This window comes from Moschus berezovskii, chromosome 12 (genome assembly GCF_049115385.1).
Source record: "Moschus berezovskii isolate FMDL1 chromosome 12, NW_MosBer_1.0, whole genome shotgun sequence".
Classification (NCBI taxonomy): Eukaryota; Metazoa; Chordata; class Mammalia; order Artiodactyla; family Moschidae; genus Moschus; species Moschus berezovskii.
Genome location: NC_142471.1, coordinates 70,705,930 through 70,720,126, shown reverse-complemented (window position 1 = coordinate 70,720,126; position 14,197 = coordinate 70,705,930). Strand labels below are relative to the sequence as shown.

At 40.0% G+C, this 14,197-nt stretch overlaps 1 protein-coding gene across 1 annotated transcript in view; it reads right to left on the bottom strand.

The window, feature by feature from the left end:
* The window catches only part of CFAP58 (cilia and flagella associated protein 58), a 121,063-nt gene that overhangs the window by 102,574 nt on the left and 4,292 nt on the right, over positions 1-14,197 (bottom strand). The window contains exons 2-5 of the mRNA XM_055424700.2: positions 9,189-9,470; positions 7,028-7,176; positions 3,073-3,229; positions 1,980-2,174 (exon numbers count right to left, since the gene is read on the bottom strand). Of these exons, the coding sequence (XP_055280675.1) occupies positions 1,980-2,174; positions 3,073-3,229; positions 7,028-7,176; positions 9,189-9,470 (783 nt within the window). The remainder of the gene's footprint in view (positions 1-1,979; positions 2,175-3,072; positions 3,230-7,027; positions 7,177-9,188; positions 9,471-14,197) is intronic.

The following is a 14,197-nucleotide window of genomic DNA, read 5'->3' as shown; positions in this document are numbered from 1 at the left end:
AGTCAACTGTAGAACAGTAGTGGAATGATTTATAACTGCCTGACTTCAGAGTCAGTTTTGATTTTCCTCTTCCTTACTTTGACTATCCTGAGAAAATATAGTTTCATAAATACATATTTATAAATACACATATTTTGGGAGGTCATTTCTGTTGGGAAAATATTGGGGAGATGAAGGGATATCAAAAAGGTTAAAGGGGGGAAAAGGGGGAGAAGATAGTTTAGAAAACACTTATTCCAGTAACTTCCATTCAAACAAAAGTTAAACACAGAAAGAATCCATCCAACTCCCCATCAATAAGGACAAAAGTCCTGACTATTGTTTTATGATGACCAAAAACCTCTCAAAGAAAGGTTTTCATGCTCAAGGAAAGCCTGATATTTTTCTCATGGATATTGTACATCATATAGTATCTATTTGATTGCTGGCTTTATGTAAAATTAATAAAGCAATGGACAAATGAATGTGCTCTAATATCTAATTTTTTAAGTAGAAAAATGCTGGATGGCTTGAAAAATAGTTTGGAAACTTCTGAAAAGAACATACTTTCAAGAAATGACTTTTTTCAATTACATGAATTGGTTCTTTAAGAAATTAGAAAAGACAGATTAGTATTTGTGTTAAAAAGCAGAGACATTACTTTGCCAACAAAGGTCCGTCTAGTCAAGACTATGGTTTTTCCCGTGGTCATGTATGGATGTGAGAATTGGACTGTGAAGAAAGCTGATCGCCAAAGCATTGATGCTTTTGAACTGTGGTGCTGGAGAAGACTCTTGAGAGTCCCTTGGACTGAAAGGAGATCCAACCAGTCCATTCTAAAGGAGATCGATCCTGGGTGTTCATTGGAAGGACTGATGCTAAAGCTGAAACTCCAATACTTTGGCCACCTCAGCCAAAGAGTTGACTCACTGGAAAAGACTCTGATCCTGGGAAGGATTGGGGGCGGGAGGAGAAGGGGACGACAGAGAGTGAGATGGCTGGATGGCATCACCGACTTGATGGACATGAGTTTGAATGAACTCCGGGAGTTGGTGAGGGACAGGGAGGCCTGGCGTGCTGTGATTCATGGGGTAGCAAAGAGTCGGTCACGACTGAGCGACTGAACTGAACTGAAACTGTTACTAGAGAGGAAATGTTAGAAAAGTTTCATATTTAGAACCATAAAGACTGTGTGTGGTTTTCCAAACTTGAAACTTAAAAATAAGCATGTTAAAAATAAATCATGTTATATTTACAGGCTGGATTGCTCTGTCCAATAGAACTTTCTGCAATGAGCTAAATGTTCTCTGTTCTGCGTATCTACTAGTCCCATGTGGCTATGAGCACTTGAAATGGTGCGACTGAGGAACCGAATTTTTTATTTGATTTGATTTTAAATAATTTACATGTGAATAGCCGTTATGTGGTTAGCTACCACATTAGACAGTGTGGTTCTATACCTGTGGTAACAACATAAATGAATCTCACAAACAGGATATGAGGAGAAAGACCTTAGACACCGAAGAGTCTTCCTGCGTGGTTTCGTTTCTGTAAAGTACAGAAGCAGGCGAAACTAATGTCTGCTCAGAACTCAGGAAGAGAACTGACCTTTGTGGGAGAGAGCGACTGGGAGGGGGCACAAAACGAGGGGGCTCCTGCAGTGCTGTTTCTCCCAGGCTGGATACAGGTGACCAAGATGTGTTCAAGGGCAGAAAATTCACCAAGCTGTACACCTGTGACTCACACACTTTTCTATGTGTCATGTTATACATCAATAAAATGGTAAAAAGAGACTAACCTGTTGGAGGATGGGGTCGGGGGGAGAGGGCATAGGACAGGGAGGAGGTATCTACCATTAGTCATTCAAAGACCAAACACAGGGTTACATGTTGTGTTACCAACATCCATCAACATCCATAGTGAAGGGATTTGCTGCTTTCCTGAGGAAATTCAAGAACCACCTTTGGCCAGGCCCCGCGGCGCAGCCCTGCCCAGCCCACCTTCTGCTCTTTCAGCTGCTGCTCCAGCCTCTGAAGTTCCTCCTTGCTCTTCTGCACATACTGCTGCAGTGCCTTGATTTCCGTCTGCCTGCTGTCCATGTCCGTCTGAATCTGCCTGAGCTCCTTCTCTAGTTTTTCTTTCTTCCGGGTCTCCCGTGAAGCTTCGTTCTGACGTTGCTGGATTTCTTGTTGGAACTACAGGCAGAGAAAGGACGGGGTGGGAAAGAGATGAGCGCCTCTCCAGGACGAGTGTCAACAAGCTGAAGTTCTCCCTCTCGGATATTTTCAGGGCAGTGATTTTTTAGTAGTATTTCTCCTGTAGGAGAGTCATCTTTGAACCCCAATGTTCAAACCTTTCAAGAATAGTCTGTATTGTTTTTCAGAGCCTCGGCGCCAAATGTATACCCTCATGGTGGGAACAAATCCACAAAGAAAGGTATAAAGTCCAGTCAAATATGGAAGCCCAGAGTTCTAGGGAGGTCAAACATGGAAAGAATTCATCCAACTCTCCATCAACAGAAACAAAATAAAATGTAGCCAGCTACCCTAAATACAAAAATGTGTTTTCCGTGAGTCCTGGATATTGCTAAACACAGTGCTGTATAGTTTTATCATGATGGCCAAGTTCTATGAAAAGTTATTATCTTATCTCATGCTCGAAGGAGTCTCCTGTTATTCTCCTGAAGCTTGCATTTGTGTACTATCTATTTGACCTCTGGCTTTACAGCAAAGTGTACAGAAGGATTCAGCTAGATGGCGTCCTCAGAAAGGAGAAAGGTCAAGGGAACTGCTTCCACCATCCCCAGAGGCAGGGCATCCTAGCTGTCACAGGGGATACCTTCTTGGGCCAGAAATGTAAGCAGTGCCCTGTCTTGGTGACTTCTCAGGCAAAGACTATTGAGAAGAAAGATTCAAGTAAAACTGCTCTTGCAAAAACAAACCAGAGAAACAAGCAGAACCATGGATGCTTCATCTGGGGAACAGGGGGGTACATCAGAGAGAGGAACAAGACGGGAAGGGAGACTGGAGAAGGACAAAAGGTCCTTCTGGAAGGTGATGTTTCTTCATCTTTCTCTCCGTGTTCAGAGCAGACCTGACTGATGGCCTGCTCTGCCTCTTCCCTGGATCGCTCCATTTCTTGCTGCTGTTCAGTGGTCTGAGCTAAGCACTCTCGTAATTTCACCACTTCTGACAACAGCTGGTCTCGCTCCTTTGTCACTTCTTCTTTGAACTTCAGCAAATCCCGGATACTATGAAAGAAGAACATGGGAGTCAGACTTAACAGCCACAGCCATCGGCTCAGAGACCCTGTTTATGATGCTCTGAACTCATTTTCATGGGAAAGACTTCCGGTCAAGGATCAACACTATTCGAGTGTGAAAGAGAGATCTTTATCTTTGACATGGGAGCTATTTGTGAGTTGTTAACCGGAAAGTTATGACCAACCTAGATAGCATATTGAAAAACAGAGACATTACTTTGCCAGCCAAGGTCCGTCTAGTCAAGGCTATGGTTTTTCCCGTGGTCATGTATGGATGTGAGAGTTGGACTGTGAAGAGAGCTGATTGCCGAAGAATTGATGCTTTTGAACTGTGGTGCTGGAAAAGACTCTTGAGAGTCCCTTGGACTGCAAGGAGGTCCAACCAGTCCATTCTAAAGGAGATCAGTCCTGGGTGTTCATTGGAAGGACTGATGCTAAAGCTGAAACTGCAATACTTTGGCCACCTCATGCGACCAGTTGACTCACTGGAAAAGACTCTGATGCTGGGAGGGATTGGGGGTGGGAGGAGACGGGGACAACAGAGAATGAGATGGCTGGATGGCATCACTGACTCGATGGACATGAGTTTGAGTGAACTCCGGGAGTTGGTGATGGACAGGGAGGCTTGGCGTGCTGTGATTCATGGAGTCGCAAAGAGTCAGACACGACTGAGTGACTGAACTGAACTGGAAAAAGATGTTCCAGTAATAATATGTATAATATGATCCCTTTTCTTGTTTTCAAGCAATTACAGTCCATGTGTGTGTGCTATAGGCATTTTTATAGAAATCAAGATTAGGCACCAAACTGATAACCAGTTATCTCTGAGGAATGAAGTTTAAAGTGGAAGAGTTGATTTTTACTTCTGACTTCCCATATTCCTGTTGTATTTGAATTTGTTAAAATAAAACTATAGTTAACAAGAGCTATTGTTAGCTCTTGTAATTAACCCTAAGTAGATGTCAATTTAGGAAATTATTTGCTTAATATATTCACTGGAGCGCTATAACCACAGCTATAAAGCTTAAAATGAAGCAAAAGCTTAACCAAACAATACACATTATCAGTTTTTTATTCATTCACTCATGAGATTCATTTCTCCCAAAGGGACATACCAAATAAAACGTTCCCAAGAATAAAATTTGGAAAATGATTAGTGATGCCAGTTTTGGGAGGGTGCATGCATGCCTGCTAGGTCACTTGAGTTGTGTCCGACTCTGTCCAACGCTATGGACAAGATCCTCCAGGGGATCTTCCCGGCCCAGAGATTGAACCAGCGTCTCTTATGTCTCCTGCACTGGCAAGCAGGTTCTTTACCACCTGGGAAGCCTTTAGGGAGGGTATGCGGTAATATTTGTTGATATAAATTGTAAACCAGTTACCTCAGCATTTCAAAAATAATTACATATGGTTTGTCATGACTTTCTTCAGAATTAGCATTCTGAAAATAGAAAAACTGTGTCTGATAAGACCACTACAGCAGAAATCATCTAAAACAAGGCAGCTACTTTAGAGCTAAGGAACCAGAGAATTGCATTTAAGATGCTTAGCTGACAGTCATCAAATGACTATTGGAAGCACAGTGATTGGATAATATGTATTGATCATCCTTTGATATGATTGTTTAATAAGGAACCCTCAAAATCTCAAACTCTTCTCCAAAAAGACAACCTGGAATTCTAAAGTTACTGCAAAGATAGACCGCTACATCTAAGTACACTGTGGAAGATAAAATGCAAGCTGGATTCTTTCATCAGCTCTCCTACTCATCATGTTCTAATTTTCATTAAAACTCCTCCTAACGAAATCAGCTCCCTCATGTTGCTCTCTAATAGCTACTCTGATTGTATGTGACTTCTTTAACAAGAAAACAGAGTCATTATGAACACCACATCTTCTGTGTATTTTTCCTATTCCCTCCTGCATTTAGAACTATCTATCAACATTGGATAAATGTATCTAGAAAGCATAGGAAAACTAGACAGCAGGTAAACATTGTCAAGGATGCCTAAGGAAGTGCATGCTCATTCCTGGTTCATTAATTAATGCAAGATTTTGCATGCCTTGCAGAATGCTAGGTTCGTAGAGGGAAGGTCAAGATAGCTTTCTTCCTTCAAGGAGTTTACAGCTTAATGGGCAGAGAAGTGCAAATCATTCAAGTACAACATGATAAGTGCCATCTTTGAGGGAAACATTGGGTCCTATGACAGGGTTCCCACCTGCCTCAGGTGGTAACAAATCTGCCTGCCAATGCAGGAGCCACAAAAGACATGGGTTCAGTTCCTGGATTGGGAAGATCCCCTGGAGGAGGAAATGGCAGCCCACTCTAGTATTCTTGTCAGGATAAACCCATGGACAGAGGAGCCTGACAGGCTACAGTCCATGGGGTCACGAAGAGTCAGACACAACTGAGCACACAAGCATGAACTATTGGGTCCTATGGAAAACAGGGAACACAATGACTTCTCTGCCTGGTCATTAGTTCTGGAGCTAGGGACAAGGCTGGAATAGAGAAGCTGATGGTGATAAAGTTAAGATGGTGTTTAAGATGGGTCTTGAAGGATGAATAGTTGTTTACTGTGCGGTTAAGTCACTCGCTCAGTCGTGTCCGACTCTTTGCGACCCCGTGGACTGTAGCCCACCAGGCTCCTCCATCGTCCATGGGATTCTCCAGGCAAGAATACTGGAGTGGGTTGCCATTTCCTTCTCCAGGGAATCTTCCTGACCCAGGGACTGAACCCAGCTCTCTCGCATTTCAGGCAGATGCTTTAACCTCTGAGCCACGAGGGAAGAGATCCATGGCATGGAAAACAGTATGGCCAATGCATAGAGACGTGGGCAAGCATGGTGCTGCTGGATGTGAGTCTAGCAAGGCTGACTGGGGCAGATCTATGAAGGGCTTTGTACGTTCAAGACTTTGGTCTTTATCCTTTGGAAATGGGTAGTTGTCAAGGGTGCAATGTGTTGGTGATGGAAGCATGTAGTAGTACATGTTTGAGAAGCATAAGGCTAGTATGAAAGATGGTAAAGAGGGGAGATGTCTCCTTGAAGGCAGAGAGAACAGTTCGGAGTCTGCTGCCAAACCCTGCAGAGAATGGGGGACCCAGTGGTGATGGGGAGGAGGGGAAGAATGAAGTGATGCTGAGAAGACTGAGTCAACAAGAAAAAACTTTAAGGGATGGAGGGGTAACAGGTGTGAAGAGCAAACTATTCTCTGGCCTAGAAACTGAGGAAGTAGGAAGGATGGTGATACAGCTAGTCATGGGTCAAGGGACATTTGGGAGGCGCTGGGAATCGCCATTTCCATTCCATACAAGTTTCATAGAGATAAACTTAAAATCTTTACTCATTTGCAAACTGTATCACTGATTTTATTGAGCCAGAAGTTTGATATAACCACAAATTAGTCCTGAGGGGACTTTCCTGGTGGTCCGGTGGCTAAGACTCTGCACTCCCAATGCAGGGAGTCCAGGTTTGATCCCTGGTCAACAAACTAGTTCCCACATGCCACAGCTAAAGAGTTTACATGTTGCAACTAAGACCCAGGGCAGCCAAATACATAAACAAATGATTTTTAAAAAGAATATATTTATTAAAAAAAAAAAAAAAGAAGTTCTTTAGTGTGGAAAAGGGGAGTATTAAAAAGGGGAAAAAAAAAAAAAAAAACAGTGATAGACAAGAAACTATCTCTGGGAACCCAACAAGGGAGTGTCATATTCACAAAGAACCAGCCAGCCCCAAGCTGTCTATTGAAGAAGGAGGCCTCTGCAAAAGTAAAATGACCTACTTGCTATCTTGGTCCATGGACAGTCCAGACCCTTGTTCGACTAGTTTGGTTAGGTTCACTATTTCCTCTTTCAGGGCAAGAATTGTCTCCTTTGCCTTCTGCTCTTTATCATAGGCTGAATCCACCATCTTCCAGGCCTTTTCAATTTCCTAGATGAGCCATGGGATATCAGTGAGAAAAACCAAATTAGGTTCCAGATGCAACATAAATTGAATAAATAGAATAATAAAACAAGTACAATATAGAAGTTATTTATAGCAACAGAAAATTATACCTTATACACTATGTATTAAATGTATATTGACTTACTGCATTGTTTGGTATGAGTTAGTCAATACTGAAGAGCTGTTTTAAAGAAGGAAACTGGCAAAGGATGTTTCCTCTTGTGTAGGTGAATGTAGTTACAGGGTTCACATACTGCAAGAGTTGCTAGAATTAGTAGGATTCTTTCTAATAAAGATGTTAAGATATGTTTACAAAATCTAAAATGAAAGTTTATGTGCTTTCCAAGTCCAGATATTTTATAGAAAAAAAAAAAAAAGGAATGGTCTTGGATCCAAGTCCTAAATGTGAAGATCTTCAAAGAATCCATATTAAAAATATGTTTTGCCCTCTGGCCCTAAGTGAGCTTCTGGATGGCAACGTGAACTTTAGAGCCATCCGTAGAAATGAGGCCTTGACTGTCACCTAATTGTACACAACAGCCTTGATAATTCCCATTTCCAGAAACCCAAGCCTAGGCCTTCTCATTGAATAGTTTATAGGGGAAAAGCAATACTACTCTGAATGCAATGTGAAATACTAACAGGAATAGTTAAAAGAGAATCACAGGCTTTAGAGGTCATGGATGAAGGACAGTAAATGTTGCAACAGACTTGAGTTTTGCCCTGCCACTTAATTTTCTTGGAAAATTTCATCAAGTGGAATGTGAACCCTTTTACACAAATAAGAATCTATATGTTTAAGGTGAAAATATTTTACTTTTATGTGACAAAGAATAAAATGAGTAGAAGAAAGTATTTAATTAAATAAATTCATCCCATTACATTAGAAAGAGATGATTCTTGAGTAACTGCAGCGCATAATTTAGTGATTCAAAACAAAATGTCAGTTCATGGGATATTTTTTTCTGTAGCAGCCATATGTACTATTTTCAGCAAAACAAAAAAAAAGACATTTAAATAAAAATATGATTATATGAAGTTCTATCTGAAGCAATTTCACCAATTATATTTTAGTCAACCCATGACTTTAATTTCTAGTTTTGTAATTTACAATAAAAAGTGGGAGGAAGTTTTCATCATAAAATGATTTAAAACCTTCTTATATTGGTATTCCTGCAAAGATTAGAAGAAAATAACAATAGAAAGAAAAAAACACTGAAAAAATTGGGATATGTTTAACTATATGATATCAAGGGAATTTTTATCTAAACATTTTGTGATTGTTTTTCAGCCCTAGGGTTTCAATTATAAAATAAAACATCTTAACCTCTTATCACCCTACAATCTACAAGGAATGTTTGTGTTTCACCTTCAAAACAATGTAACATACTTGAGGATGAAAAAATAAAGTGTAAAATAAAGCCATACTTCCTCAATAACCACTCCTTCAGACTGAATCCCTATTCTCCCATTATGAGAAACTGGGACAATCATTGCAGAAGCAAAAGGGTGATAAGAGAAAAGATCATAAAAACTACCATCTGGAAATTCTCAAGGTAATCTCTCCCAAAATACTGGAAAAAATAGGGATATGAAAATATCTTTAACAAGCTATCATCATAAGGTAATTAAATACTTATCTTTCTTCAAACAAGAGATACTGAGATTCCTAATATTGCACTTACTTATGGCCAAATGTTTTTGCTAACCCAGTATTTCCTAGAACCAAGTAAGTAAGGTTCTACATTATTTTCTACATAGTAAATTCACTCAAGCAAATTATTTTCTTTGAAAATGAAAATTTTCATTATTTTTCATAAAATTTTCAAAACTTTCATTTTTCCCAAGGCTTAATGAATACATAAATCATGTAAATTTTTACTTAATAACTCTTTTACTATAGCCCAGAGCGGCCAATATAATGAAAAGATGATGTTTCAAAGATGGGATGCATTTATGGCAGCTTGTCATGGTTCCTTTTCTAGAAGATGACTGACCTTCTTCAGGGATGCGATGGTGGTCTGATCATCCTGAGAGAGCTTCAGGGCAGTGGCGACCTTTGCAGAATTAACCACGATCTCCGCGTTCAGCTCTCTGCACTTGGCCATCAGACGCTTTTCATTTTCATAAGACTTTTTCATGACAGCATGAAGTTTCTCATATTCAACCCTAAATTTCTCCAAACTTCTGTCCCCTGAAAGTTCACTGAGAACCTCCTGAAAATCCCTTTCGATTTCTTCATATGCAGTTTCCTCCAGCACTAGCTTTTCAGTCTTTTCCTGTTCAAAAAGTCAAAGATGAGAATTAAGATTGCAATATTTACCTCATCACTATTCAGGAATGACTGTTACTATCTGTGAATTAGACCTTGATACCAGCAAAATAAAAGTTACTGATAAGCAGGCAATTTATATGAAGGTCTGCATATACGTGGGCTTCTCTGGTGGCTCAGTGGTAAAGAATCCACCTGCCGATGCTGTAGACTCAGGAGATGCTGGTTTGTTCCCTGGGTCAGGAAGATACCCTGGCGGAGGACATGGAATCCCACTCCAGTATTCTTGCCTGGAGAATCCCATGTTTGGAGGAGCCTGGCAGGCTACAGTCCAAAGGGTCGCAAAGAGTTGGACACGACTGAACGAGCATAAGCATTCTGCATATATGTAGACATAAGCATAAGGATAATAATATTTCCTAATATTTCCTCCCACATAGTGCTAACAATTAGATTAGATGGGATAATTCATGTTAAACACTTAGCCAAGTGCCTGGCAAACAGTAGGTACTCAATAAATTTTGAGAGCTCTTATGATTATTCCAAGCCTGCTTCTTACTGTCCCCAGGACTGCAGAGGGAAGCCTCAGGATGCTGAGGTCAGACATAACATAGATACCATGAAATCACCCTTACAATGAAACCTGTCCAGAATGTAGAGTATTCTATTTTAAAATATTCCATCATTTTTACCCCTTTAAAAATTAGCCTAGTTCATCTCCACAAGAATTTTGAAATGCCCCGTGGGCAACGGTCATGGGTTTTCTCCACATTGGCTTTCCATGATTAGCTGAGCAGCAAATTATTTAAAATAAAAGCATATAGATGTAATTCAAGCAAGTCTGACTTAGATGAGAACTAGGATTTAGTTATACAAGAATTCATATTTCTCTAGTGTTATGGGCAGAATTGTGTACCCTAGAGAAAGGACATGACTGAAGCGACTTAGCAGCAGCAGCAGAGAAAGGTATGATGAAGTTCTAACCCCCAGTAACTGTGAATGTGACTTTATTTGGAAATAGAGTCATTGCATATACAATTAAGTTGAAGTCATACTGGAGTAGGGTGGGTCCTAATACCATACGACTAGAGTCCTTATAATAAGGGAGGAATTTTTACAATTATGTGGGGTAATATATGTTAACTAAACTTATTGTGGTAATAACTTCAAACTGTATACATAAATCAAGGGGGCTTTTCTGGTGGCACAGATAGTAAAGAATCTGTCTACAATGTGGGAGACCCAGATTCAATACCTGGGTCAGGAAGATTCCCTGGAGAAGGGAATATCAACCCACTCCAGTATTCTTGGACTTCCCTGGTAGCTCAGTGGTAAAGAATCCACCAGTAACACAGGAGCTGCAGGAGACACGGGTTCGATCTCTGGATTGGGAAGTTCCCTTGGAGGAGGGCATGGCAACTCACTCTAGCATTATTTCCTGGAGAAACCCATAGAGAGAAGAGCCTGGTGGGCTACAGTTCATGGGGTCAAAAAGAGTCAGACACGACTGAAGTGACTTAGCACACACACACACATATCAAATCATTATGTTATACACCTAAAACTAATACAGTGCTACATGTCAATCATATCTCAGTAAAAAAGTGGGAGAGGCATTTGGAAACGGATACACACACACACACAAGAACCCATGTGACAGATGGAGGCAGAGATTAGACTGATACAGCTGCATGCCAAGGAAAACTCAGGATGGCTGGCCACCACCAAAAGCTAGAGAAAGGCAAGGAAGTATTTTATCCATAGTCTCAGAGGGAGCATAGCTCTGCAGACATCTTAATTTCAGACTTCTTAGTCTCCAGAACGGTGAGATAATAAATTTCTGCTCTAAGCTACCCAGTTTGTGGCACTATGTTACAGATGCCCTAGCCAACGAATACACCTATTTCTTACTACAAACGGCATAATAATAATAAAAAAGAATGAGTATGGTTAATATATTTGTTCAGAAAATATTGATTGAATATCTTCGGTATATAAGTTGGAATGAAGAGGCTGGAGGAGATACCAAAGTAAGGAATAAACAGCCTTCCCGTAGGAAATGTATACATTAAGAGCTGATGCAGTATGTATGCAGAAAATAGAAGCATGGAGTTTGATACCTGCCATAAAATCGATTCAAAATTCTATGAGGACCTATAGGAAGATGGAATTACTCCCAGCAGCAAGAATTAAAGCCAGTTTCATAAAGGAAGTGGCATTTGAGCAGGCATAAAAGGGAGATTGGAGTTTTCACAGGTAGAGGTGAAGAGAAAGGGCATTCCTGGCCCATGGCAAAAATTGATCAAAGACTCAGGGCCAAGCAGGTATCCGTGATTTGAAATTGGTTAAGAAGCTCAAGTTAGCTAAAGAAGTATGATGTGGAGAGGGACGGAAACTAGACAGTGAGCTAGGGACAGACTGGACACCTTGAATAGCATTCTAAGGAATATACAGCAAATAATTCTGGAAGCCACGGGCAACCACTTAACCTTTTGAGCAAAGAACTGATAAGTTTTGAAAGGTCTTATTTATGTTTGTAACATTATGCTTTGATATCTCCAATAAAACAGGCTTTAAAATCAAAACTATTGCTGACACTGTTGATGGGAATGTAAATTGCTACAGTCACTATGGAGAACAGTATGAGGGCTTCTTAAAAAAACTACAAATATGAGGAATTTATAAATTCCTCATTTTTGTCATAAAAGATTGTTACTAGGAATTCTCGAGTTTGAAATTTTTCATGGGTGCCAGAGGCTGCTCCGCCAAAAATGATTAACAATTACGTACAATCTGAAAAAAAAAAAAAACTACAAATAGAGCTACTATATGACCCAGCAGCATATATCTGGAGAAAACCATAATTCATTCAAATAGATACATGCATCCCAATGTTCACTGAAGCACTGTTAACAACATCCAGGACATGGAAGCAACCTAAATGTCCATCCACAGAGGAATGGATAAAGAAGATGTGGTACAAGGTGGGATGGGGGAAGGGAGATTGGGGGGAAGAGAGACTCAAGAGGCAGGGGATACATGTATACATACATACAGCTATTTCACTTTGTTGTACAGCAGAAACTAACACTGCAAAGCAACTAAACTCCAATGATAAAAACTCTAAAAAGATGTGGTACATATATACAATGGAATATTACTCATATTACTTAGCCATAAAAAGGAATGAAATAATGCCATTTGTAGCAATGTGGCTGTACCTAGAGAATGTTGTACTGAGTGAAGTAAGTCAGACAGAGAAAGACAAATATAGTATGTTATCTCTTATATGTGGAATCTAAAAAAAAGGTACAAATGAACCTATTTATAAAACAGAAATAGAATCACAGATGTTGAAAACAAACTTATGGTTATCGGGGGGAAAAGATGCAGGGGAGGGATAAATAGGGAGATTAGGATTGACATACACATACTACCATATATAAAATAGATAACTAATAACCCTCTATTACACAGCACAGGGAACTGTACTCAATACACAATGTAATGACCTACATGGCAAAAGGATCTTAAAAATAAGGGTTATGTGTATATTATGTACCTGATACCTGATTCACTCTGCTGTACACCCAAAAATAACACAACATTGTAAATCAATTATATTCCAATAATTTTTTTAAGAAAAACCTCTATTGCTAGTTAAAGAAATTAACTGACACAATCTCTAATCCCAATAATAAAGTAAAATTCAAATTCAGCCTGCACACTTTGGGTAAGTTGTCTAGTTTACCTTCTGCCCTGACAAACCTGTCTTTTCCAACATAGAGAAAGTCGACATGCTACTGGTCTTCAAAAACACCAGTACTGTTGATCACACTTCTAAATATGATATGCAAGCAAAACAGAGTCTATATCTTAAACCAGATATGGAGTCACAAGCATATTTATAGAACATTTTGTATAACATTAGTATTAATACTAACATTAAACTCAACAGAGGTTTTCTTCCTGATTAAAAAGCAGATTATTGCAAAGATCATAATACAGCAATTCCACAAAGAAGAAAAACTCGTATTAAGGAATGGTGCTGCTGCTGCTAAGTCGCTTCAGTCGTGTCTGACTCTGCGACCCCATAGATGGCAGCCCACCAGGTTCCTCCATCCCTGGGATTCTCCGGGCAAGAATACTGGAGTGGGTTGCCATTTCTTTCTCCAATGCATGCACACATGCTAAGTCGCTTCAGTCGTGTCCAACTCTGTGCGACCCCATAGATGGCAGCCCACCAGGAGGTTCCTCCATCCCTGGGATTCTCCAGGCAAGAATACTGGAGTGGGTTGCCATTTCCTTCTCCAAGGAATGGTGCTGTTTAGCTGCTCAATGCTTTCCCCTTGTTGATGCTAAACATGAACACACAACAAACATTTATCCCAGCAATGTTCTTGGTTCCCTTCCTGTAAATGGTATTTACTGAACATAGAACAACAGACTGATTCCAAATTGGGAAAGGAATACGTCAAGGTTATATATTGTCACCCTGTTTATTTAACTTATATGCAGAGTATATCATGCAAAATGCTGGACTGGATGAAGCACAAGCTGGAATCAAGATAGACAGGAGAAATATCAATAACCTCAGATATGCAGATGACACAGCACTCTTATGGCAGAAAGTGAAGACAAACTAAAGAGCCTCTTGATGAAGGTTAAAGAGGAGAGTTAAAAAGCTGGCTTAAAACTCAACATTCAAAAAACAAAGATCATGGCATCTGGTGC